The sequence below is a fragment of the Aquila chrysaetos genome, chromosome 3 (assembly GCF_900496995.4).
Source record: "Aquila chrysaetos chrysaetos chromosome 3, bAquChr1.4, whole genome shotgun sequence".
Lineage (NCBI taxonomy): Eukaryota > Metazoa > Chordata > Aves > Accipitriformes > Accipitridae > Aquila > Aquila chrysaetos.
This window is the reverse complement of record NC_044006.1, coordinates 17,240,481-17,267,832: the sequence shown is the minus strand read 5'-3', so window position 1 is coordinate 17,267,832 and position 27,352 is coordinate 17,240,481. Positions and strand designations below refer to the sequence as shown.

At 40.5% G+C, this 27,352-nt stretch overlaps 1 protein-coding gene across 6 annotated transcripts; it reads left to right on the top strand.

Annotated features, from left to right (window-relative positions):
* Positions 1-878: 878 nt before the first annotated feature.
* Positions 879-26,488, top strand: RBL1 (RB transcriptional corepressor like 1). 6 transcript variants are annotated; one of them, XM_030009630.2, is made up of 22 exons: positions 881-1,069; positions 1,318-1,451; positions 2,201-2,401; positions 3,834-3,898; positions 3,992-4,120; positions 4,224-4,384; positions 5,117-5,166; positions 6,918-7,104; positions 8,573-8,739; positions 11,049-11,161; positions 11,644-11,747; positions 12,330-12,467; positions 14,104-14,268; positions 14,441-14,576; positions 16,235-16,501; positions 17,518-17,642; positions 19,322-19,498; positions 20,941-21,012; positions 21,203-21,287; positions 23,022-23,188; positions 23,641-23,805; positions 24,041-26,488. In XM_030009630.2, exons 1-22 carry the CDS (start codon positions 932-934, stop codon positions 24,209-24,211), a joined length of 3,117 nt encoding a protein of 1,038 aa, XP_029865490.1. In that variant the 5' UTR covers positions 881-931; the 3' UTR covers positions 24,212-26,488. The 6 variants fall into 6 exon arrangements, with proteins under 6 accessions (XP_029865491.1, XP_029865490.1, XP_029865489.1 ...); XM_030009629.2 differs by having other exon boundaries at positions 17,464-17,642; XM_041122793.1 differs by lacking the exon at positions 3,992-4,120 and having other exon boundaries at positions 17,464-17,642.
* Positions 26,489-27,352: the final 864 nt, after the last annotated feature.

Below are 27,352 nucleotides of genomic sequence, written 5' to 3'. Positions count from 1 at the left end.
AGCTGACTCAAAATGAACCACAAGATGGTGGCTGAAGTACTGGAGTATCGTCCAGTATTACATGGGTTTGAAACCATATCCCTTATCTGTGTATGAGCACTGCAGGCTCTGGGTCATGCAAACCCCTTCTGTGGGTACAGAAGCTGCCCCTGCCCACAGGGACGGCCGGTGCCCGCATGGCGCTCCCAGCAAACGGTGCTTTCAGAGGTGCTCCAGCCATCAGCATGAACACCAGCAGGCTCAGCCTGACTCAATGAAACCGGCCATCTTGGAATGCCTCTGAACCTCCAGGGTGAGCAGAACAGAAGGGGGCCCATGCCATGAGTGACGGGCGAGCATGACTCTGTCAGCACCCCACGGAGCCAGCCCAGCATTTGGACGCGGGGTCATCCTGCCAAGGCAACGATTGCAAAGGCCTGTGGGGTGGGGGCAAAGGAGGACCCCTGTGCAGCAGACCCAAGGCTGGCGGCAGCTGGGGAGCTGCTCCACCCACCACGGGGCTGCGGGATGGTGCGGGATGGACCGGGCTTGCCGGGGGCGTGCGTGGGGACGTGGCCACCGATACCCGCAAGCACCGTGCGCCACTGCCCCCGTGCCCCGCCTACGGACGCGTGTGCCGGCGGGTGCCTGCGCGGCGCCACCCCACGCGGGCGGGTGTGCGCACACGCGTGCGTGTGTGTGCAACCCCCCGGGGGCGCGTGCAGCCTGGCACACCCCGTGTCTTCACGGGCACCGACCCCGTGTGCGCAGCGCCGAGCGCCCACCCCGCACGCGGCGCCACGCGCCCACGCGTGGGGCTACCGCGTGCCGCTCCCCGCCCCCTGCCCCGCTCGCCCCGCCCCTCGCCCCGCGCGCTCGCACCGGAAGGTGCCGCTCCCTTCCGGCGGCGGCGTTTTGGCGCGCGGAGCGGCAGGGCCGGGCCGGGCCCGCCATGTCCCGCCCGGAGCCGCCGCCCGCCGAGCCCGGCGCCGCCATCGAGCGGCTCTGCCAGGAGCTCAACCTGGACGCGGCCAGCGCCGCCGAGGCGCTGCGCGACTTCACGGCGCTGCGGGGCACCTACAGCCTGGAGGTGAGGGGGCCCTGGCCCTGTCAGGGGCGGAGCGCGGCGGGCTGCGGCCGCGGGGGGCGGCCGGGGTGAGGGGGTCCGCCCGCGCCCGGGGCGGCCTCCGCCCGCAGCCAGTGCTCCCCGCCCGCGCGTGCGTCCGCCCGCGTCAGCGTGCGGGCACGGGCGGGGCGGGGCGGCCCGGCCCCGGGCCCCGCCGGCGGCCCCGGGCCCCCGCCGCCCCCCGCAGCTCGCCGCTTCCCGTGCCCCGGCAGGGCGAGGCGCTGCACTGGCTGGCCTGCGCCCTCTACGTCGCCTGCCGCAAGAGCCTGGTGCCCACCGTGGGGAGCGGCCTGATGGAGGGGAACGGCGTGTCGCTGACCAGGATCCTGCGCTCCGCCAGGCTCAGGTGAACTTGCCCGCGCGGCTGGTTAATTAATTGCCGTGGCTGATGAATTGCCGGCTGCTCCGCCGCGGCGCCCGCTCACGCGCTGCCCCGGTAAGGCCGCCTGTGCAGGGACCTACTCCTTTCCTCGTGGCTCCAAGCGCTGCAAAACACACGTCCCGAGGTAATCTGTTCTGCCAACACAGAACTCCGCGACCACGTAAATATTTATGTACTGCCGGGGCTTTCTGGCAGGCACCTGCACTTGCCACTGTAGCTCTGACCTGAAATGACAGAACTTGGAGTGTTTCGTGTTCCACTTAAAGACCTGTCCTCAGCTGAACTTGCCAGAGCGGGGTTTGCCAGTGTAATTGCACCTACAGCTAACGGGGTTTTGTGTAGGTAACTTTGACAGGCACAGACTCTTGTTTGTGGTTTTGTTGCCTTCCCCTCGACACGTGCAGAGCTGCGCCCACTCTTTCACTTCTACCCCTCCCCTAGCTGACACAGCTATGCGGGCAGCCTTTAAATAAAATCAGTGGTTCCGTGCCGGTGCCTCAGGGAGAGTCAAAGAGAAAAACCAAAGTGATACAAGGCAAAAAGCTTACAATATATACTGTTTGGTAGTCTATCAAAATAAATGGTCAACCTATATATTAATCACATTAGTCGTTAAGGAGTAAATATGTTGCATTTTGGCTTTTTAAAAAGTTCAGAATACAGGAAGTTAGTTAAAGCTCAAAATAAAGCAGACTTTTCTTTTTTCTTTTAAGCTTAATTCAGTTTTTTAGCAAAATGAAGAAGTGGATGGACATGTCAAATCTACCACAGGAATTCCGAGAGCGAGTGGAGAGGCTGGAGAGAAATTTTGAAGTGTCAACTGTGATTTTCAAAAAGTTTGAACCAATATTTTTGGATATATTTCAAAACCCTTACGAAGAAACTTCTAAACCACAGCGAAGCAGGAAACAGAGGTATTTCTGAGATTTAATGTGACTTTTCCCTGGAAAGGGCTATACCTAATAGAGATTTATGAAAATTAAGATCATTTTTTGTGCTTTAAAAAGTTACATAAAGTTCTGAAGTGATAGGGCCTCTTTGTGGCCTTGATTCCGAAATGCAGTGAATACAGAAACACCCCTAATCTTGGTGGGGTACAGCTTGCATCGGCAGAGCTTTGCATCCGGTGGCTGTTCACGCAGTTCACTGTAACATGCAGAAACTGGCCCATAGTAGAATGTCTGTGTGGTGGGGAGAGGTACAGTGAGATGGATTAACTTGAGATACAGTGAGACCGACACTTAAAACGTTTAGCAGAAGTAGCTTAAGTAGCTTGCGAATATTTTGCCTTGGCAAAGTACTGGCTGAGGTAGTTGCTGTTGTGACATAATCCCTCTATACAAAGCAGCATTACATCCACAGTGACCTACGTGTTACGGGATTTTTAACGTGATTGCCATATGAGTGCTAACATGCAAATGGAAGAAAGTTACAGCTGATGCACTCATTTTTATGACAAACTTAGTAACTGGTGATATCGTTTTCCAGACACACACAGAAGTTCTGCCTTAATTAAAGGAGCTTGTCTGTATTCCCTGCCCACTGTGCAGCCGTCTCTGTTACAGCTTTATAGCAAGAGTGTAACCTTTATGATAAGGGAGCTGAGCTGAGTCTGTGCGAGGTATTTTTGCCAGCTCACATGTGTCCTCTGGATGTGAGGAGGGATAATTGTTCTGGTAAACATAGCATAGCTCCACGTCTGCAGGTAGAAAGGATACTTCTGCTGCTACAGCTCTTTACTTATGGCAGGGCATCACTTTGTGGGCATCGCTGCATATTGGGAGAAATTTTGTTGGTATGCTCTGTTAATGTTCCTTCATGGGAGCAGCATTCATTAGAGTAACTGCAGCTTTAGCATCTGTGTGGGCTGTCTTGAATAATGTCTTCCCTGGTTGTCCAGCTCCATGGTTTTGGATGATCTCTACTCCAAACACGATTCAGCAGATGAGCTGTAATACAAGCTGTAGTTGCATATTTTGAAGGGATGACTGATGCTGTAGTAAAATATTTAAGAAAAACTGTGACTGGAATTTTTGTAGCCCTTGGCATCTCACTGCCTGAAGCGTGTCCAGAGTCACAGGCCAAAGGCAGTCGTTGGCTCAAAAAGGTGTCAGAAGATCGGGGATGCTGTGCAAAACGCTCTGTGGAGCGAGGTAGGAGACTGTCAGTTAGTGAAAGCTGAAATAAAGACGTGTAGCTGAGATTGTGCCTTTGTGTGAAATTAAGGCAGACAACAGCTCTGACTGTTATTGGGAGCAAGCAAATGGAATGAAATTCTCACTGTAAAACAAGCTTCAGCTTTCTGGAACTGAAGACTGACTTCTCCCCCGTTTTCCTCATTGATAGGCGGTTGCCGTGCAGTGTTAAAGATCTCTTCAACTTCTGCTGGACTCTCTTTGTGTACACTAAGGGTAGGCTTGCCTTTTTTTAGCTGCACGGTTTGTATGCGTCCTGAGCTATGAACTTCTTTTGTGTTGCTTGACATGATATGCTGTCTCTTAAAGGTAATTTCCGTATGATTGGAGATGACTTAGTAAATTCCTATCATTTGCTTCTGTGCTGCTTGGACCTGATTTTTGCAAATGCCCTTTTGTGTCCAAATAGAAGAGAATTGCTAAATCCATCGTTCAAAGGTACGGTGGAGACAGATTATTTAAAATCAAATGTGCTTTGTTCTCTTGTTTCTTTTTAAATGAAGTTGAAGGTTGGTTGTCTTTCCCCCCTCCTTGTTCTCAGGCTTGCCAGCGGACTTCCACGCGACAGAGATCAAAGCCTCTGAAGATCCTCCTTGCATCATTGCCACACTATGTGAGCTGCATGATGGGCTTTTAGTAGAAGCAAAAGGAATAAAGGAACACTACTTTAAGCCATACATTTCAAAACTATTTGATAGGAAGGTACATCCTAGTAGTTTTAAGAATGCATGGTAGTGCTCAGATGAATGATCGGGAGACCATTTAAATCCTGCCGGTTCTGCAGTAAAGTGTACTAACAGGGAAATGAACTTGGACTGGGTCAGGTTTTCTTTGTACATATTTTAGCAAGAGCAGAATTTACTCTCACTTATAATGATGTGTGCTCTAAGGTCCCCTGTGTTTTGACTTTTTATGTCAGTGGAGAATCTTTGCTTTCCTTTCCTGGCAGTGTGAAACTGAGTCGTGGACGATAATGTTTTCTTCAGGCAAAAAAGTAATCTCATTGTGAAATAATTTTATGGGATAACTGTCACAATAGCGTGGGTCCTACTGCTTGTCTTGGAGTTGAGCAAAATGTTTTGGAAGGAAGAGGTTGAGGTTGCAGGTGTACAAATTGTCCTGTCTGTTTTTGATCCTGGAGATTTTTTCCAAGCTCTCTGGAAGTTTCTGTGTAGTTGTTCATCAGGTCAGTCCCTAAATAGCAGTACTGTTTTTGAAGAGTGGGTTTATCTAGGGCTTGGATAGAATTGGGCTTTGTCCTCATCTGTTTGTCTTGCTAATGGCATTGTAGTCCTTTTGGTCTAGGCAAAAAAAAGTCTAGTTATGCTCCTAAATCTCATTTCCATTTTGGCTAAAACCATCATGCCCTCACACTGTTAGAGCTGGAACAGTTTTGATTTTATTATGTAAGATATTTCTGCTTTTTATTCTTAGATCTTAAAAGGAGAATGTCTGTTGGATCTTTGCAATTTTACAGAAAATAAGTAAGTTACAGCTTATGTTCTTAATCATGGGGTTTGGTTTCGTTTCTAAAATACAGGCCTTTGAATGCTAAATCTCAGGTTTTCCTGTTCCTTTATCTTACCATAACTAATGGTTTTTAGTTATTTGACAATCACAGCTGCTATCTGGCTGAAGTGCTTTCTGGATCTGAGATGTGTCAAATGTCAGGGGGTCAGCTGCAGAGTTTCTTCCTTAATGTCAGGTTTTATGGTGGTTTAACCTGTAACCTTTGAGTAATCTAATGCAAATCACAACCTTGACTCTGAAGTTCATGGATGTGTTTCTATACATGCCTCAAATATTACACCTGAGTAGGGAAGTGTTTGGATTCATTTATCAGTCTCCAGGTGAGTGTATAAATCTGTGAATGCAACAGAAGTACTCAAAATAAGAAGCAGCAACAATTGCAAAGCCACAAAAAAGAGGTAGAGCGTTTCTGTGGGAAGCAAGTATAGTTGTTTCAGAAACTTTTAAACTTCACTTCTGAAAGCTAATTTAAATGCAAAATATGAGCAGCAGCTGCTTTGTTCTGGATCCCTTAAAGGTTTTTTTTGCCTTTTCCAAAAATACCTAATAATTTGTTTTTGCAAGTTGAGTTTGTATCTTGTTGGTTTGCTTTGAGAATTTTGAGCAAAGATTCATTTGTTTTAACAATGTAAATAACACTCAAGTTTAGATGTAAAAACGGTGTGATCCATTTGAAGCAGTGAACTTCTCTTAGTATTTATACTTAATAATATTTAATAATAGTCATGTGGAATGAGTAGTCCCTGTTCTTTTGTAAAAGTAGCTTGACATCTAAAGGAAACATGGAAGCGTCTCTTGTTTCCTTGTCCAATCTTTTCATAGACCTTTAATTTTTCTAAAAGACCTGGGGAGGGTGAAACTATGATACAGTCAAATTCCTGTGCGATCACAGAATCACTTGCATCATGAATACATTGCTATGATTCATGAATATACATGCTTAAGTGGTAGCTTGAATTGCTAAGACACTTTGCAGGCAAAAGATATTTCGTATAGCATTCGCGTATCACGAAGAATGTGCAGGCAGGATTTATTGATGTGAGCTGTTTCTGATTTTTATGCAAAAGTTTAATTCTGCTTCCCAAGTGTAAGTTTAAAACTTTGCAACCTTTGTGAGATTAGACATTCCTGTTTTACAGTTGGGTTAGCTGGAATAAAGAAAATGAAAGATTTGTTTGGTATCGTATGTCAGTGGTGATTTTAGAAATTGAATCCAGGCAGCTAGCTCTGAAATTTCCCTTCCTCTGTACCATTATGAAAATTACAGGCTACGAAGTGGCAAAAGTGGAAATCAAATGTAGCTGGTGTAATGCAACTACCATTAATGTCCTCCACGTATAGAAAGATTTAACCTCCGATCAGCTGAGTACTTCCAAACTGTTTTATTTGCAACTGGGAAAGAAGCAAAGTTGTTTTTTCTTCCTCTTACCGAGAGCCAAATGTTTGTGGTAATTTAGGAGGAAGAGTGGTCCCTGCAGCGGGTCATCGAGGGAACAGGTGAGGTTTTAAGTATGAAGGAAGGTAGGGATGACTGCAGGCAGGTTGTTTGGGGTAGTGAAGTTTTGTTTACAAACAACACTGCTGCTGAAAGTATTAAACGTTTTGAATATATGTTGGGTTCAGTTTTGTACCTTAGCTCCACTGGCACCTTTTTTGTTTTTTCAGCAGTTTAACCTTTGATATAAAACCTGGGCTTCTCTTTCAGCAAAGCGCTGAATAAAGAGTATGAAGAGTATGTTCTGACAGTGGGTGACTTTGACGAGAGAGTTTTCCTAGGAGCTGATGCTGAAGAAGAAATTGGCACTCCTCGGAAATTTCCTGCAGACGTGCCAGTAGGGAAAACAGCAGCAAGAGCTCATGTGGAGTGTCATCTTCAGCAGCATTTTGAAAAGGTGATTCATTTAACATGTTGATCTTGCTAAAAGTACTCCTTCAAGTTTTTCCATCCTTGTATGCTATTTAAATCACTGAGGCGACTTTGAATTTCTTCAACTTCTTCCTGAGAGGAAGATGATGAATGCCATTTGCAGGCTTCAGTGGATGCTGTCTTGCTAAGGAGAAATGGTGATGTCTTCTTTCCTGTGGAATTTGGTAAATAACTATTCCTTAAACAGGATGAGAGCACTTTCATGTGTGTAGTCTGTTTTTTGTCCAAGAAAAATCAGTAAGACCTAAATATATAGGTCTTACCGTTTTGTTCAAAATTCATTTATACCCCACAAGAATACCGTGAAACCTTTGTGCTGGATTAATTTATTTGTTTTCCCAATAATTCCTTTTTTAGGACAGGAAAAGTCAACTGTGTACTATTCTATGGAAAATAACATTCAAGACATAAAACCCACCAAAGTCTAATTCTTCATTACAAAAAGTAACCTGTAAACAGAGTTAATGTTTCACTATGTTTAAGAATGTAAAATGTATTTAATGAAGTTGGCATGTGGGAAAACACTTGATTGATTACTTTTTAAACTTGGATAAGGGTGGAAAAATGGTGCTGGCTGTGTGAAAGAACCATATGCTGTTTGTTTTACATGTCAGTTAAAAAATAAAAGTACTTATTACAAGGTACTAGTGCTGGTGTGAATTAATCATATGGATTAGCTTTTTCTCCCAAATACAAGTGTATTTCATATTCAGGCAAATTAAAGACAGGGATTTGGAGTGAGTTTATCAATTTTTGAACTTCAGTTTCTGTAGTATAATAATGTCCTCATTGCTACTTATGCATACTGACTGCAGGCTTAACCTTTCCTCATTATTTGCCTTGTGTCTTCAAAGTGTAGTCTGTTCTAATAATTCAAAACCAAATACTTTATTGCATCACTGCCAGAAAGCAGGATACAAATAGGTAAGTGCAGTTGACACAGCTCCTGCTTAGTTCTACATCATTCTTTGAATAAGGGAGGCTCTAGGTCCACCAGGACAGCGTTTCCCAAAGAACGTTTGCCTCTGACCCTCTCCTAGGCAGCTCTGCCACGTACTCCTTCTGTCACCCAGTGAGTGGAAGCATACATTTTCTCTTTCTTGACCTGTATTTTTCAGTGTTCAAGTGAGCTTAAAAATGAACAGGTTTTAAGATTTAAAGTCTTGTTTTCCTATATTTTATTTTTAAAAAAAACTTTGAGTTAATTTTAGTCCACTTGAAGATTTGTTGTATTTTGTATTTATGGAGTTCTGAGAAAACTTTAACTAATTTGTAGTCAGTTTTGAAATGACAGGTTTGATGGCAGCCTTCAGGTAGCGTACTAGTGGTGTAATTTTAATCTTTGGAGCGATTTTGCAGGAGATGCTCACTTGAAAGGTTTTTGAAACAGTTCTGTTGACTGATTTTATTTATTATTTTTCTCTGTCTGACAGAAAAGGTCATTTGCTCCTTCAACTCCACTGACTGGAAGGAGATACCTACGAGAAAAGGAAGCTGTCATCACACCTGTTGCTTCAGCAACACAAAGCGTGAGCCGGTTGCAGAGCATTGTGGCTGGATTGAAAAACGCACCGAGTGAACAACTTATAACTATTTTTGAGTAAGTACGTCCACTGCAGCTGCTCTCATACAAACGGAAACCCATCTGGTCATGCTTGTGACTGCTTTCTTGCTCAGATTTGACTTTTTTTGTTTGGTGCAGAATATTTTTGTCTGTGTTTCTGTATTATTTCTAGTTGAAAGATCCTATGTTTTCTAGATGATCTCATCTTCTGGAGAAGGATAGCTGAACACACACACACACACGCACACCCCACCACCCCCGCCGACTTGTCGCCACCATTGTATTAACGTAGCTTCAGTTTTTGCTAATGTTAATTTAGCTATTTGTCTGCTTGAAAGCCAAATACTTGTTTGTTTGTTTTAATTTTTAAACAAGTATGGGTCAATTAAAAGATCTGGTAGCTATGTTGGCAGAGGTTTTGGGGGAGGAGGGAATCGTTAGAGTCAACAAGCTATAATCTTTGCCTTAAAGAGTTGTGAAGATATGACTAAAAGCAGCCTGAAGGCTCCCCGTTTCTTCATCATACTACTTCAGGATATCTTAATCTAACTTTATAGCATATATATGAGCCTAGCAGTGACCCTGATTATTGTCAGTGCTGATGTCTTGTATAGCAGCAGCAACCACTTCTCTAGTTGTTCTGGTGGCCGCTCCCTAAGCATGCTTCAGCTTATTGGTTTCCTCCCTGAGCCGTGATGTCTGTCCTAGGGCAGGCGTCACAGCAGGAGTTAGAGCATTCCTAGTCAAAAGCCTCTCGCTCAGCCCTTACAGCTGCTGTATGATACTGGGAAATCATAATAAGTGACTACTGAACTTGTGTTCAGGCTTTCATGATCACCATTTCTAGGACAGGGTCCCAGTTATATAGATCAACCTGTATTTTTGGCTCCTGAATGCATGACTGCATGCTGGCTGTAGTGAAATGCACATGAAAATGTTGGTACATAAGCAGATGAGTATAAACAAAATAGTTTCAGTAAAAGGTAGATTGGTGTTGCTTCATAGCTCATAAAAAGCAATAATTTAATAGTAAATACGTGTAAAGCTGTTGGGTGTTTGCCTAACATCCATGCATATTAAGCCCTTGCGGTATTAGGGTGTAAGGTATCTGGATTTTTTTTTTATTAATCAGAATGGACATTTAGTATTAGCACTTAACAGCTGAAGTGCAAAAGTAATGTTTTTTATAAAGCAACCTTCATAAATAGGTGAAAAATACTACTTTTAGTTCTTATCTTTGGAGTTACGTATATTTTGAAAGTTTTGCTAGCGCTTGTTCTTAAAAGTTTACAAATGCTTAGCAAGATGCATTTCTGTTTTGAATGTTTCTTTGATTGTTTTTTTGTAAGGACTGTTTGATATTATTTATATTACACAATTAAAGCATTAGTGTGTCTGCAATCTCTAATGAAAAATGTGTTTGTTCAAGTAATAAACCAGTCTGTCAAGAGAGGTGTAAATATTAAAACCAGGAAAAGAATTGAGTAAACCTCTGACAAGAAATGTTTTGAGTACTTTGCTCATCTTGGATATGAGTTCAGCAAGCACTAGGATATGTACTGTCTGATTAGGAGAAATGGAAAGAACTGTGTTTTGGACTATGTGTAATATTCTATGCTTTTGAATATTTTCTCTTTCAAATTAACATTCCTTGGAAACACAACTTTGAAGTTACTTAGAAGGCTTTGTTCAATGAAACCTTAGTTTATTTCAATGCTAGCTTTTCAAATAGTTTAGTGTCTTAATTTGACACTAGTCACAAGCCACTGTCCTCTAATAAAGAATTGCTGGAAAATCTGGAAGCATTCAGAAAGAGCATCTCCAGACAGAGAGATTCTCTGGCCCCTTTTTATGATAGTGACTCTGTGGAGTTCATCAGTTCCTCTCTGCCTTGCTAGTAAATCAGGTATTTTTGGAAAGAAGCTGACTCTTCACTTTGAAAGCTTTCCTACACTCCCTCAAACCGAGCCTGGTTTGTGTGGTCTCGTGGATGTGTTTGGTTGCCTGTTGTAGCATCCTTCCTACTACCTTGCTCCTAGCAGATAGGTTTTTCTCCTGAGTGTGCTACTGTAGCTCTTGCTTTCTCCTGCATTTGTTCCAAAATCTACATAGCCTCTCTTAACTCTCTTAGGAAAGGAAAAAAGGAAACAATATTTCTGTATGTTTTATGTTTTCCTCTGTTCTCTGTGGTAATACAGGTTATTGTCTGATAAGGAAAGCTTGGTATAACTAGCTTCTCTTCTTTTTATTTGGGTGGTATTGTTTGGTTTGGTTTTTCTTGAGGGTTTTTTGAAACTGGATATTTATTTATACAAACAAGGCTTTCTCTTTGTGTTCTGTTTCAGGTCTTGTGCACGCAGCCCTATGGAAGGCATTATGAGCAGAGTGAAAGAAATAGGTGAGATGTTCTGTCGCAGCTACACTCAGTCAACAGATGAACAGCCAGGATCTCATATAGGTATGGATGTGAAATGCATGGGATGTTTCAAAATATTAAACCAGGGCAAATGAAATGCATACATATACTATCATCTAAGTATTTAATACAGTGGAGCTGTTTTTAACCCAGAACATATCCAGACAGAAAACTGTTGCTGTCAAACAGAACACTGTAAAGAATAAAACTTTATTACAGAGTAAAACCAAGGTTGCAGTTCAAAATGGGATAACTGAGAGAGCATTGAAACTATAGCAGCTCTTAATAAAAATTGTAAACTTTCAGTCTTCTTAGATGTAAAATTTAAAGGAAACAGAATACAAAGAGGAAAATTATTATTGCACCAGTCTGCAAAATTACATCACCAGCAATATTAAAATACATAATACTTTAAAACATTTCTAGAATTTTTTGCTGTTCTTGATCTCTGAACGTACTTTTTTGATTTGCAGAGTTTATACATACACGGCATTGGGCTTATCTCTGTTGGTTTTAAATTTCAGATTTTGCTGTAAACAGATTAAAACTGGCAGAGATCTTGTACTATAAAATCTTGGAGACTGTAATGGTGCAAGAAACACGAAGACTACATGGGAAGGATCTGACTGTAAGTAAAGAACTGGCAAAAAAGGAGAAGACTTTCTCCACAGAGACAAGGGCAAAGCAGCAGCCCAGGGGGTTATCTTCAGACAGTTCCATAATAGAACAGTCTGCAGTAAAGCAGTCTGTGTATATTGTTGATATTAAAAAGGGGGAAATATATGGGAGGTCCCTAAATGTGGTTTTTTCTGCTGTTAAAAATGGTATAATTCTGGCATAACTAACCATCTTAATTTGTGTTGCCTTCTAGCATCATGACTTTATGGACAGATAACTTTTTTTTCTTCTTTATCCAATTAACAATATCAGTACTTCATGTTAGACAGCAATGCATTTGCTCTGCTTTGTGATTCACAATAAGGAGGCCAATTCATTTGGCCATAGTCTGAAAAATGTGATGGTTTTGGCGCTGTTAGTCTAATTCTAGTCTTTATCATTCTAAACTTCCCTGTAAAAAGAGGAGACTGTGGAAGGTAGAAAAAAGCAGTAGCTCTTCTCTCCAGCCATAAGCTATGTAGTATTAGTGCCACAAAATTGAAACTTCGTTTTCCAAACCTTGGATTATTGACATTTTCTGTAATCTTTTCAGGCTCTCTTGGAACAAGATGTCTTTCACCGCTCGCTCATGGCATGCTGCTTGGAGATCGTGCTTTTTGCATATAGCTCACCTCGTACCTTTCCCTGGATCATTGAAGTTCTTGACCTCAGGCCATTCTATTTCTATAAGGTAAATAAATACTGTCTTAGGACTAGATCTGCATTAAAAATGGTACGTTGCTGGATTGACAGTCTTAGAGGATGATGCTCTTCCTTCCTAGGTAATCAAGGAGTAGGACTGATGTTAATGTGTAATACGCCTATTCTAAATTCTGTCTGTCCTTAAGTGTATTACCTGGAATGTGTAATGCCAGAGTTGAAGCTGAAATTTAAAGCAAGAAAACCATTTTGTAAGTGGTACTTAACTGTAACGTGCTGTTGATAAACTTTTAGTTCTTTATATATATACACACTTTTAGTAGAGTAAAGCATTCAAGCATGTAATTTGATGATACTCATATTTATTGACTGCAAGCTATAGTTCTGATTATTAGTGATAAAATAGCAATAATATTGTTTGTTGCCTTTGGCTACTACTACTTATCACAGGCTTGCTCTGTTAAATTTTACTTTCTTCTCTGTTTTGTTTTATATAACAGAACATAAAATTTCTTTTCCTGGGCATTCTCTTTTTGCTCTTTTTTTAACCTCATTCCCCCCTGCCTCCAATGTCATTTCTGTTCTTTGACTTGTTTGATGCTTTTGTCATCTATCCGTGTGCCTCCTATTTTTACTAGATACCTAACAGCTTACTGCAGTTAGTCCTGAATAAATCAGAAGTAGTTCTGTTATATTCTGTTCTCCCTTCTTTAATCCTCAGATGTACAGCAGTAGTGAAACTGAAACAAATCTGTCAATATTGCTGTGACTTTTGGTAGTCTACATCAATACCAGATGCACTGGTGCAGATCCAACTTTGTGGAAGAGATTTATGTTTGATTTGAATTTTCTTTGCTGTTCAGTGTACATTCTTGCAGCACTCTTACTTGAAAAAAATTGCCATCACAAAGACTTCACAGGAGAGAACCAATATTTATTATTCCATTTGTGCCATTTGTATCTTTGTTCTTTGGGTGCTTAGCTTCTGTAGTATAAATAAGTAAACACACCAGTAAGTCCTCCAGGGAAGTTTTATGGCATTTCCATCTCTGGAGCTTTAGAAAAACAGGCTGAATGTTCCTCTGTCAGAAATAACATAAATAAAATTGATCTTGCATTGGACCATAGGGATGGAGTATGGTATTTCAAGGGCCCTTTTAACTCTTTTCAACCCTGATTTGTACATGTTAACGGTTCTAACCTTTTCTTAAATGAAACTTTAAAACCCTTTTCATTATGGGGTGCTTGTTTGAAAGGAAGAAAAGCTTAAATGCTGGGGTTCTCATGTACCCAGCCTAAGCAGATATACCTGCTTATATCTTCCTAGGTATGCTGCACATGCTGGATGAGCACTGTGTGTGCTTAGTACTTTCATTCTGTACATGCTTAGCAATGGTGAGAGAAAGCCTTAAAAAAACCCTGGGAGTTGGTTGTTCTGCATTGATGGAACATCTGCTGTCTACTTCCAACTCCTGGATTGCCTTTGGGAAAGGGGGTTAAAAAAAGAGGTATCAGAAGAGGGTTGGGGAAGATTAAGATGCAAGGAGGAGGCTGGAGCATTCTATGTTGAAGAGACGTTTTGAACAGGAACCTGAAACAAATGATTTGATAGTGTTAAGCATGAGTGATATGACTTTGCTCTTGTGCTTGTGTCTTGTTACCATTAGGTAATTGAAGTACTGATTCGGTCTGAGGACGGACTTTCCAGAGACATGGTGAAGCACCTCAACAGCATTGAGGAACAAATTCTCGAGAGTCTTGCCTGGACTCGGGACTCAGCACTCTGGAATGCTCTCCAGGCCTCAGAAAACAAGGTCCCAACCTGTGAAGAAGTATGTCACCTGTTTTCCTTTTATTAGGAAATTTATGTTCTTTTTCTTACTGTTGTTTTATACTGAAGACTGTTGAAATGAGACAGTTGCTGCAGAAAAACTTCTATTAATAGGTTGGCGCAAAGAAGGGAAATTTATTTGTTATCTTACACTGACATTTCTTATTTCTCAGGTAATATTTCCCAGTAATTTCGAAGCAAGCAATGGAGGAAGTGGGCTTGGGCATTTGCCTATGATGCCGATATCTCCTATAATTCATCCTCGAGTAAAAGAGGTTCGGACAGATCTTGGTGGGAGTTTAAGACGGGGTATGTTCAAGGTTTCTGATAAGATTTGAATGTGTGAATTTAGGGAGAGGAGCTTTAGACTTAGTTATAATTGCAAAAAGCAATCTTGAATCTGAATTAAGCATTCAGAATTGTGAAGCCTCTTATTTGATCAAGGGAAGGTCTAGATGCATCCGGTGAAACCATTCCTGTGTCTTACTGGCAGCAGACATTGGTGATAATGCTTCAGTTCTGAACTGGAGCAGGTTTTGCTGCTGTTATGATGCAAGGGTTACCTCACTCTCAGGTGGGTTGTCATCTGATGGCTTATTGTCCTTTGCTGTTCAGCTTTTTCCAGTGGGGGTTTTTTTGCTGTTGTTGTTCTCAGTGAGTTTGATGGGATTTTAGTGACTTTTTAAATGGAATGCCAGAGCTGCTTTTATTCCCCCTTCCTACAGAACTTTTTTTTTTCAGGAGGGGAGGACAGTACTTTGTCTGCAGTATTCTTTCCTCTGAAGAACTGCCTAGCTCTTTGCAGGTTCCTAGGTATCACACAGAACTGTCTCTTGCAAGTGAAGGTGAAGAGGCAGTGGCAGCACTTCTGTTGCTTTTTTGTACTTCCCTAGTTAGGAACTGCTGCTTTTGTTGTATCCCAAACAGTAGTCCATAGGTTCTTGCTGGTGCACTATGGACTGATTGGTGTTGTGATGTTGTCTCCTTTTGTGTTTGTATGGCAAATTGCATTACAAAACTGTTTTTTAAATACTCATTAGGAAAGAGATGTATAAGCAGTTGCTGTAGATGTCATGGTTAGTTGTTTGGTGGAAGGGAAAGCAACTTGGAGATGGTGTCATATATGGGTAGGGCTGTGTGAGATTTCATCTTGTATATGAGAATCTGGTACCAAACTCTCCTCCTAACTTCAAATGGAAAATGGTGGGGATTGGAAATGTTTATTTCCCCCTGGTACCAAGAAAACCATCCTGGCAGAGTTAGAAGTAAGGTCTCCAATCAGTCTTACTTGGCCAGTCATCCAGGTTTCTGCTTGGTGGGAAATGGGAAACTGCTGTCATTGGTGTCCTTGCAAGTGGCTAGCAGACTTCAACAGAAATGCAACAAAGCCAGAGGAACAGAAGCCTGTAAATTAGTATTGTGTACTTCAGTCTTGCTACTGGAGCAAATGTTTGAAAGCAACAGAAAAGCCTGAGAGGAACCGGGGGTGGATGAGGGTGGAGGCTTCTGACAGGGGTTAGTTTAGAGAGAGTTTAAAAGCCAGAACATGCAGAAGACAGCATATCCAGAGAATGTGGTCAGTGTTCCTGTAAAGGAATGTGTTCAGAGGAATAGCACTTGCAAATATTACTAATCTGCTAAGCAGACTGGAGTAAGTATCTGTAAATCCTGCATGTTCCTCCGTCTCTGAAATTAGCTTGGTTACTCTCGTCTTCCATGTGGTACCTGATTGTGAAACTGAGCTGCCTGGGATGACTGAAAAATAAAAGGAGACAGTTAGGCTATAGGTCTTGTTCATATCGCCTAGGAACAGTGAACTGTGAGATTAGTTCTTAACTAGAAGTGTTTTCTTGTACTCTGGTTTTGTAGTTTGAAGGTTAGCCTTTTCCCCTCCTGTGGAGAAGTATTCCTATTAAGCTGCTCCACTTAAGGTGGTTGTTTCCCCCCCCCCCTCCTTTGCATACTAGACATGCAGCCATTGTCACCAATCTCTGTTCACGAGCGCTACAGTTCTCCTACAGCTGGAAGTGCTAAGAGAAGGCTCTTTGGAGATGACAGCCCCAAAGAAATGCAGATGGAAAAAATTTTAACCGAAGGAACTAAGTTGACAATTGCTCCAGTGTCAAGTATTGCTGCTGAAAATGTGTCGGTTTCTCCTGGCCAAACAGTACTGACCATGACAACAGCTACAGCACCAGGAAAAACTGGACAGAAGGTTACTATCCCACTGCATGGTACGAATTTCTCCCATTTTTCTTCTCTACCAGATGTTTTGCTTCTTAAGCAAATAAATGCAGCTTCTTAAGATCTGCTCAGACCAAACATGTATCACTTTTTCTTTTTTAAAAGAACATGTATCACTTAAAAAAAAAAAAAAAAAAAAAAAAAGGTTAAGTTTATACTGACATCTCCTTCCATGGAGACATTTGATATCTGACAAGCATCCTGAGGATTCCTCCTTGCGAACAAAGTTGTGGAGTTCTTGCTTCTTCCAGTTACATCTCACCACTGATTAAGCAATGCTTTGGTTCTTAGCTCCAATAATGATTTACTACTGTTTGTCTTAACTTTAGTCTATTATAATCTTAAAAGGCTCTGGAATTTCTGGATTAGGGCTGCATATTAACATTAGCAAAATAGTGGGGGATTTTTGTTTTGTTGAAGTTGGGTGATGCTTGAATATTTCTGAAAATGATAAATAAGAAATGAGTTTTATAGCCTTTTTTAATTTTGAAACTGGGTCTATAGATAAAGATGAAAAGAAAAAAATCTCCACTTTTCATGTTTAAGGAGATTTTCAGCAAGAGAATTTGACTACTGAGGAAATTAATGAGGACTGTATACAATGTGCTGTCAGGTTTGCATAATAATACAAAAAAAAGAAAGGGAGTGCCCAGCTCCCCCAAAAGAGTGGAACACTGCCTACAGAAATCATGATTTCTTGTAAACTTTGTGCTTTCAGATAGTTTTAGAAATGATCATTCACATTCATGTTCTTCCTTTAAGCATTACCAGAAATGTAATTTTTAATAATTTCTGAAGACTCTGAGGGACAAAGAGCCTTTTTAGCATCCAGTACAGAAGGATGAGATGTCTTTAGTATGAAATGTTTGTGAATGAATTTATGATTTGCAATTTAACTCTGCAGCATGAGGAGAGCAAATGGTTTATTTCTGGATGCGTATATCATTTCCAGGTATTGCAAATGAAATGGGTGGAATCACGCTGATACCCATTTCGATGAATTTAGGTCAGCCGTGTAAAATGGAGGCTCAGGCTTCCTGCCACTCTCAGGTGAATCAAGTACAAGAAGTGCATCTGTCATCAGCAACCAAACCAAAGAAAACAGGATCCTTGGCCCTGTTTTACAGAAAGGTAAGTGTTTTTATTAGGGAGTCATGCTTCACTTCTGTTCATGGCCATGCTGAAACTTGCCACTTTGTACAGTTTTCGTTACCTTCAGTCTTCGCGTACCTTTCCTTTGGCATGAGCAGTTCTTATATACCTGGGAGGAGAAGGGAAAAGATGTCAAGTGTTGCAGAGAATCCAATTTCCCCCCTTCCCCTCCCCATGAGATGTTTCATGGTTTGTTTTTTTTTTTTCTTTTAATTAGCAGCTTCTATAAATAACTACCTAAGAAATACTGGTAGTTTTACTTCTCTTGTCTATTTTTACTGCCTACCATATTTGCAAGGGTTAGACACATCAGAAATGGGATTATTCTCCTGAGTCTTGCTCATTCAAAACTGCGCTGTTTCAGATCCTGCATCTGATCAGTTTTCTGAGGTCTACCCAGTAGTGCTGATCTTGCTGGTATGGGGCCTCAGAAAGCAATGATGAGTAAGTAACATGCTATCTAAAAGTTTCTAGAAAGAAGGAACTTCTTGAAATAATGAAGGATTTAAGGGTTAAGTTAAGAACTGGGTGTGCTTCAGAGAAACTTCAGATTACTTGTTTCTAGTTGCTTTCATTTCTAGTGTGGAGTGTTTGAGGGGTCTTTGGAGGAGGCAGGGGTAACTTGCCTAAACACCTGCAAAGAACTTATTCCTAAATCAATCTCTCAAAAATATTAGAAGATTTCTTTTGCTGTTTGTTTTCTTACTAGAGAAGTTATTTTCAGTGGTTTTCCTCTTTTAAGGTATCTATATTGTAAACCTAGAGAATTCTACGTTGAACAATCCTTAAGGTAAATCTTAATACAGAAACTAATTCCTGGAAACACTTGTAAGCCACATCCTGTGTCTGAACTATTGGTTCTTTCATTTTGGTAGTGTCAGTCTGTCTGTCTCTGAGAATGAATTAAGAATTGGTTAGCCAGCTGCCACGCGTGAACTCAGACTGCATTTTAGAAGCTTTACTCTGTCAGGCAATACTTCAGCTGTAGCCATGTATTTGACAAACCATGTGGTAGGCAACATATTCCTCTTAGTTATGAAGGAGAACTAAAATCTTCGCTTAAATTTGTCTTTAAATTTTGACCTTCTATTTACAGTGATCATCATATTCAAAATGATAGTTTTTCCCTACTTTTCCTTTCTTGTTCCTGTTCAGTAAAGCAAGTGAAAATGAAATTAACTTTCTGCTTTCCAGTATAATGTGCCTAATTACTATCCATGAAGTGAGAACTTCTGAAATAAATGGAAGAAGGCTAATGTTGCATTGATAGTTATTTCAGGTTTTGAGACAAATTTTTGGTAATCAAAAAGTAAAAAAAAAAAATCTGGCAGCTTGCTAATCCAAGATTATACTTAATCATCATTAAAGTGTGTCCCTTCTTTGTGCTTGCTGGAAGTGTTCCATTATAGTGAGTGAGTGATACGGTATAGAAGCTATAGTCGTAATGTTTTTAAGCAGATTTCCTATAAGCATTAGAGATCTGACACTTGAACAGAGTTGACAACGTAGTCTTTGAAGACATTGTCTTGGGCAGAGGGGGGAAATTTTGCAGAAATGAACTATTCAAATATAGAACAGCTCTACTTTAAGGACTTTCATTTTTGCAGACTAGGTTAAGCTCATCTGGCTTGACTCTACTGTGTGTCTTATTCTTCCAGGTGTATCATCTGGCAAGCGTGCGCTTGCGTGATCTGTGCTTAAAATTGGATGTTTCCAATGATTTGCGCAGGAAGATATGGACATGCTTTGAATTCACGTTGGTTCATTGTGCTGATCTAATGAAGGACAGACATTTGGACCAGCTCCTCCTCTGTGCCTTTTATATCATGGCAAAGGTAATCTGTAGTTTTAAGGAAGTCGGGGAGTTTTATGTCAATTGAAAATGTAAATTGTGTTCACAGTTTACAGTTTGATTGCTTTATTCATGTCGTATTACTGGAGGCATGCGAAAAGCCCTTCCAAGAAGTGGATGAAGTCCCGGTATATTTCTTCCTTGTTTTGCATAATCTTAAAAGTTCCCATCAACCCGCAAGTTGGTTGAGAGGATTTTTCTTCTTTTCCTGAGCGCATTCACAATGAGCACTGGTCAGGCCCATATTTGTGTTTTCTATCCTGTTTGTCATCTTCATGATCTATGTAATCTGAACTAAAAAAGCCATTACAGTTACAGAATTATGCAGGTGCAAAAATCTGCAGGAGCTCACAACCTTATGTATGGATGGAAAGTTTCTATTCCACAAAAATCCTCTTAGCTTTTGAAGATTCAGGTTGAGGAATTGAGCAGGTTGCCTGTTACTCGTACTTCTATTATTCAGTTTGCCAGCATTAATTTAAGGTGTTATTAAATTGGGTTATGAAACTGGAATATTGGTTTGACTCAAACTTGAGAGCTGATGGTTACAATGGCTATCAAGTCTGATTCAGACACAAATTCAGGAAAGTGAAAGTAAGCCCAGGCTCCTCTAAAACACTGGAGATGGATTACCTTTTCTTCTTGAGGAAGACAAATGAAGAGGAGCACTATCTGTGGAGGGAAACTGATGTTCAAATAGTGACTACCTGTGCTCTTAACTGTAGCATAGCTTAGGCTCATTTGACATCAATACTGATAGCTGTAGAAGAGCAAAACCATTGAGTAGTCAGTGCTCTGTATTTTATCATGTAGTTTGTCAGTTGTTTTTTTAAATACAGTCTTCTGAGTGCTGTCTCCAGCGCAGTGTGAGACCTGACAATTTAGCCAGACACCTTGATATATTCATCCTCTCCTGGCTTCTGCTACAAAAGTTGTTGCTCATCCACTATTAAAATCACAGATGCATAGCTAAAAAACAAAGTCTTTTAACAAATGAGCTATTTTGAAGTATGAAAGAAAGCTGAAATTGCATCTGTGTATATACCTGCCTAGTGTTTTGTTCCGGATTTCCTTACTTTCTGTTTAGAAAAGTTAAGGGGTCCAGTTTTCAAATTTACAAATACATTTTTGACTTAATATTTCCCTTCTTTAATTTTTAGTATCACTAGAAGAAAAGTCAGGAAAGGAATAATTCCTAAGCGTCATAAGCACAAAAGGCTTTCGTAGCTAAGAAACAAGGAATGCCTGAACAAGAAAAAAGCTTGGTTTTTCATATTCTCCTCACCAGAACTAAGTTTTTAAATTATGTATTCATAGTAATACTCACAAAAAAGCTGTATAGAGGGAAGCTAATTGAATAGACTGGACCTGAGCAGCCCGACCTTGTTGCTTGCACTTGGTCTTCAGTAGCCTTTTCTTTTCCAGGTAACCAAAGAGGAAAGAACTTTTCAGGACATAATGAAAAGTTACAGAAATCAGCCACAAGCAAACAGCCATGTGAGTAAATAGTATTGCCTTTCCTTTTTATAAATCTTAGGTAGAGGTGGCTTTTCAAATGTTTATACTGATAAGGGAGAAAGTCAAATCCTCTTTAGTGTTATATTCATTCTTATTCAGATGGATTTCATCTAGTCTTCTGACTTCCTTGTTTTCCTTGACAAGAGTGTTTTTCCCTGGTGTCCTGTAGGTTTATAGGAGTGTCTTGTTGAGAAATATTTCTGCCGATGTCCTATTGGACAAAAACACAAACCAAGATGTGGAGATGACAGAAGGTAGGTACAGCAAAGTAATCTGCAGTTTTTGAAAATGTACTTGTGGGCTTTTAAAGAACTGAACTGTCAAGTAATAAGGAGAAGTGAAGCAAGTTTTACAGTTTTAAATGCATTAAAGAAAAACAAATGCATTGTTGAAAAAGAAACCATCTTGTCAGTAGTCCTCCTGTGCGTTAGATATGGAAAATATGCTTCCTAGTTGAAAAAAAAATGTTTAATTTTGTTTTCTTAAATTTGATTGCTTGAGGTTGAGGTGTTTCCTTAGTGTCAGTGATAGTGTAGTTCTTCTTGGACAGCAACACTGGTTAACAAAGACGAGCAGTACCTGGAAAATTGACAGGGTTTTTTTTGTAATATCACCTATCCTGAAGGCTTAAATAGGGAGAACTTGTTTCAGAAAATAAAATGGTGACTCGCTAAGAGCACCATTTTCTTATATTCAGGTTTCTTTTAAATAGTTGATACTTTGTTTGCTCTGGGTTAGAGGAGAAAAGAGATAGGGACAAGAGTAGTATTTGAGAAAAGCATGAAAATTGTGCCACGCCCGTTTTTAATGATGTGTCAGTAAACTGAGAGATCACAAGCCCATGTATGAACCCATGAGCAGAGCAGATCTGCAGTCAGGACACACACAGAAATTTAGAATACTGTTCCATATGGTAAATTCCCACTGTGGGTGGGATTCAACTGTTTGAATTAGTATTAGAGCCATTTTTTAAATGCTTTTTGAGGATTCCACCAAGGTCCAGGAAAGTGCTGATCTCCTGTAGGTTCAGTACCCTGTCTAGTAGCTCCACAGTTCTTGGATGTTGTAGAGCATCTGGAGTGGCACTGGGCTACAGTGTTTTGTCAAACAAATGTACTTTGTTACAAAGTTCTTCTGTTGCTTTTCCTGCCAGACTTTTTCTTCAGTTAATAGACTCGTATCTCCTTTATCTAGTGTTAATCCCGCTCTTTTAACACCAGCTTACAGGAACATATGCTTGTGTTGTGGCACAAGGCAGACACACTAGGCAGTTACACTTCTGTGTATCAGCTGAAGCTTTTGATGTTTGTCTCGTAGTGCACTCATTGCAAGAGGTTTTATTCTGTGTTGCCCTATTTTGCTTGGCAGTAAGCAGTACGGAGGATGAAACATAGAAGGTTGTATTCAGTAGTGGTCCGGCTTAATTAGGGGAGAGAGAACATTAACAGAAATATACTTGCTGTGTGGCTGCAGCTTTTTCCACTGAACAGCTGTTTCATAATATGTCTGAGCAAATGATGCCATGGCTTCCTTGCAGCAGACATGAGTTGAGTATGAAGCTATTCTTTGCCAGCTGATCACCTGAAACTTTCACAGAAGCTAAAAGCTGGGAGTTGTCAGACTGCTTAAAACTTAGTTTTAAAAGCACCAAATGGCTTTGTACCACTGCCCAAAATAAGCATGGGAAGAGGGGTCAATTGTGCTACAATTTTTTGCTACAGCTATTTCCAAGTTTGGAATAAAGATTTATGTTGGCCTTTTTAGCCATAATCAACTAGCCTGCTAGCAGTGATTTGTCGCTCCTCCTAATGCTCATAACCACCTACAGCACACCCTGCTCCTGTCTGAAGCACACTTCTTTAATTCATCTCATTAACTAGTCAATTTATGGACAAGTTCTGGTCAGTTGGACATTATAGGTTTGAATCTGAAGCGCCCAGTTTGCTGATGCTATGTTTCTGAAATCTGAAGCGCTCTCTTATTATTAGACTCGTCTGTGAAAACTGGCAGTTCCTCAGGACGATCTGCAGCAGAGAACTCCAGTGAGTCGGGAACAGAGGACAGAGGAGATCTTATTAAATTTTACAATGCAGTCTATGTAGGAAGAGTAAAATCATTTGCACTGAAGTACGATGTCACAAACCAGGATCACATAGTAAGTAAAGTATTTTGGAATTCTACTCTAATAATCAGACACAGAGACAGAGTTGTTTTTTCCTGGCGGTTAAACATGTGTCAATAATTTTGTTCTGTTATCCACCTGGTGTGGTTACAGAAGTCAAGTAGTTGTAGGTAATGGTATGGGGACTTGCTTTAACAGTGTTTCAAGGGGACAAATGCAGATGCAGTTCAGTTTACAACCAAGGTTTCAGCTTCTTTATATCGATGCAACACCCATTTGTTCAAATGCCTGTGGAGCATCTGTGTAACACTTCTGGAAAATATATTTGTTCTGTTGCTTGGTAGATACTTGATCTGTTGTTTAACTGTTGCGGGATAAAATCTTCTAAAGAAGATCTGGAAGTGTATTAATGTTTCCTTCTGTGAAGTTACTGCTCTGAAATATCTTCTGATTCAGCTCCTATCCAAATTTGTCCTCTCTTGCAGATGGAAGCCCCTCCCTTGTCTCCATTCCCCAACATTAAGCAACAGCCAGTGTCTCCTCGACGGATCTCTCAGCAGCACTCAGTTTACGTTTCACCTCACAAGAACGGTGCCTGCTTGACACCTCGAACTGCACTACTGTATAAATTTAATGGGAGCCCTTCAAAGGTAGAAAGCACGAGAGGGTTAATCTCTTAATTAGGACGTGTTGTAATGCAGTGAGGTTTCATTGAACTAGTCTCTCAGTTCGCAGTGAAGGGTAGAATTCTTTATGTAGAATCCATCACTTGCTCAGCAAAGAGGTTTGGAATAACTTTTTCTTCTCAGGTAATTGAAAACCAGAGCAAGTTTGAAATGGAGTCGTAGTAACTTGTGATTTTTCTTTTTTTTATCTTGATCGCAGAGTTTGAAGGACATCAACAATATGATAAAACAAGGTGAACACAGGAGTAAGAAGCGAGCAATAACAATTGATAGTGACACTGAATCCCCTACAAAGCGACTCTGCCAGGAAAATGATGACGTTCTACTTAAACGTCTCCAGGATGTTGTCAGTGAAAGAGCAAATCATTAAAACTGCCTGGTTTTTGTGGGATCTAAAAGCTGTGGGGTTGGATACAGCTGTTGCGCTATTTATTTCTTGCTTTTGTATACAGACACTGCCAAGTTTCTTTAACATTGAACTTTCACCTGACTTCCACAGGATGCAAAAAGCAAGGGTTAAGTAGTAAACACCAGATAATGAGAGGTGGTGATGATCTTCATTCCCAAAGGCCACGCTGTGCTATAAGTTACTCTATTTGAGCTGTTTTAGCAAAAGAGTGATCTGAAGAAAGCCATATTGGATGTTCTTGAGCCTAATTTAGATCATTGTGAGTTCTGAGTGTAACTCAGCTTCTAGTAACATTTGGTTTATTTTTTGAATAAGAATGAGAAGGAAATGAGTGAAGTCAGTTAAGTTTCCTCAAGCTTTTGGTATTTGGGGAAGAAACTCTAAAAGTGCCTTATTTTAAAAGAATGTCAAATTTTATGCATTATTTTACTGTGGAGTAACTGGAGTGGAGAACAAGTTGATTGTTCAGCCTCAGGAAGAGCTGAGCTGTTTTGAGCTATGATTTATGCTGTGCTCTGTCCTCTATCAGAACTTCGGTAAATGTGTATGTTATGATGTGGATCAGACAGCTTTTGCAATAACAAAGGCAATAATCAAAAAGTACAAATAGCAGTGACTTAAATTGGACACTTGACATCTGATAAAGCACTGAGATATGGTTCAGTGAGTCTGAATTACCTTTCTCTTGAGCCAGGGAATGCTGCCATGGGAGCTGCTTCTTTCCAGTTGGAAGCCTGATAGCAACCCTGCTGTAGAAGCTGTTCATACGCATTGCAGCCTACCCATGAAGAAGTACAAGCTGGTTACAGTTGAAAAACAGCTGGGGCTTTGGCCATCTTACAGCTGTTCAAATGCACAAATTAATTTAACAATTGTACCTCTTCATTTTATTTTTTCCTGAAGATCTTAGCCTCTTGTGTAGTATCTACACTGAATGTAAGCCCATCAGGTAAGGCGTGTTTGTATATATGGAGTTTTTATAGCTATTAAAGGCTTGGATTCATTGGAAATCTGTAAATTCCAGCATCCAATTCTTGTAACTGAGTTTTTAACGCTGAGGATTTAGTAGGGTTTATTTTACCAAAATGGAGAAAAGTCAAGGTTTATTCATTACTGTAAATCAGTAGCTTGATCTTATTTTGTAATTGCATTTAAGTTTAGAGCCACAGAGAAACTTCTCAGCACTGTATTTTTCAGTTTATATGTATATTGAACTGAAAAAAAAAAATATTGAATGATTACATAGGACTTGTTTAAGGAGCTCTGTTTACTTCATTGTTTGGTTTGTTTAGTATATGCTGCAAGATCTGCTGTACCACAGTTCCAGGGAAGAATACTGCAATGATTTCAAGCAGTTTCAGCTAGTGAATCTGGCCAGCGATGATGGAGGAAAAAAGTATCTAAAAGTGTATGTGTGCAGGGACCCTACTCAGCAGTGAGTAGAAAGTTTACAAACTCTGTAATTTGTTTTTGAATTATTAATTGCTTAAATATTTGATTTTTTTTTTTTTTTACTTTCCAAAAAAGGTGCTTATTTCAGAAAAGTTTGACCGTAGAGGGCTGCAGTATGAGGAAATGGCCACACAGTGGACTAGGTTTCATGTAGATTCTTGTGTTCAGTTCCTTTAATTTTATTCAATTTTTAATATTTTTCTTCACATCTTGAGATAAAAAGTATAAGAGAAACAGCCTTTCTGCCTTGATCTGCTCACCAGTGCTGTTACAACTATAACCATTGAATGTATGTACCCCACTCCCTAAAAGCCTCTGTTGTGGGGGAAATGGGAAATCTTGATTTAGCTTTCAGTAGGGTCTGCTTTATTTGCGTGGAGGATTGCAGCCTTTCTGGATGGGAAACATATGATCAGGTGTAACAGTGTAAGTCTTTCAGCAATAGTATATGACCAGAGTTGAGTTTATTTGGTTTTTATTAACTTCATGTTCAGATCTCTTCTTACGTATCTGCTCACCACACTGTTACTGTATTCTCTGAAACTAGAAAACTGATGGTGCTAAAGTCCTTATTCGTTGTCATTAAGTGTAGTGTTTTTTCATTAGAAAAATGAATGTACAACAACTGGATGCAGTTCAGATTTTTTCATCTTTTTAGGTGATGATAAAAAAATATATTTGGACTTGTTGAATAGCTAAAACAATAGCTTGTATGAAAAGTTTGTAACGGTTTTGAAGTGCCTTCATGTGTAAAGATATATTATTATAATAAACAATTAAAAAGTATTTTAACCTGTGTTGCTGTATTTCCTGTGGTCTTTCTATGGTAATTCATTAAACAATGCCTTCTGTCTGCATTTTCTGTAATGTCAAAGACCTTAATCATTTTTATGCTCCCTCAGATTTCTTTGGGATTTTTTTTCATTTTTCATGTGATCTGTCTGATGTTTCCTCCTGAGGTTTCTGTACTGTTTGCGCTTCAGTCAGATGTGGTTTCTGGGAGGAGAAGGTAAGTAATATGTGACATGAAGTAATGGAAAAACACTGAAAAGGAGAAAATCCTACAGTGATAGTGACATGCCCACAGAGGGAGGTGTGACTCCAGCATAGGTGAGCTGTTGGACTCCCTGTGGGCTCCTAGTTCTTCACCTCCTTGTGCAGATTCAGTTGTAATGATTACTTTGACACAAGAGTTTTAAGAGACTTGAACTGTAGTTACCAACCCAAAGGGCTGTTGAGAGGCATAGCTGTGGAAATGCGGCTGGCTTTTCTCTTTATAAACTTCCTTTTGCAGATAAGACTGCCAGTGAGGGAAAAGCATCACGGGCAGCGTGAAGTGAGGAATGAGGCTGTTGTATCCAGGTCTTGCAAACTGCATCCTGTCTGTTGGACAGTGGTTTTCCCCAGCCGGACAGATTTTCACTAGTTCTCCAACTGAAAATAACGCCTACTTAACACTGCTTGAAGTGGATTCAGAGCTTCCATGTTTACTATAGGTCAGCTTTCCAGAGAGTCAAAGTTAAGAGGTTATTAACATCACTGGGGAGAATACCATAAATCTGCTAGCACTTTACATATAAGCCGTATGTTAATATTAGGTTGCCACATCCCAAGTGTTGTACTAAGATGTGGCCTCAAGAAAATTTGTGG

What these genes read in the sequence shown, in the direction of transcription:
- RBL1 (XM_030009629.2), top strand. Translation starts at nt 932, where the DNA reads ATGTCCCGCCCGGAGCCGCCGCCCGCCGAGCCCGGCGCCGCCATCGAG. An exon ending in TACATGGGAAGGATCTGACT is followed by an intron (nt 11,748 to 12,329) that starts GTAAGTAAAGAA and finishes TAATCTTTTCAG; the next exon opens with GCTCTCTTGGAACAAGATGT. An exon ending in TGGTGGGAGTTTAAGACGGG is followed by an intron (nt 14,577 to 16,234) that starts GTATGTTCAAGG and finishes TTTGCATACTAG; the next exon opens with ACATGCAGCCATTGTCACCA.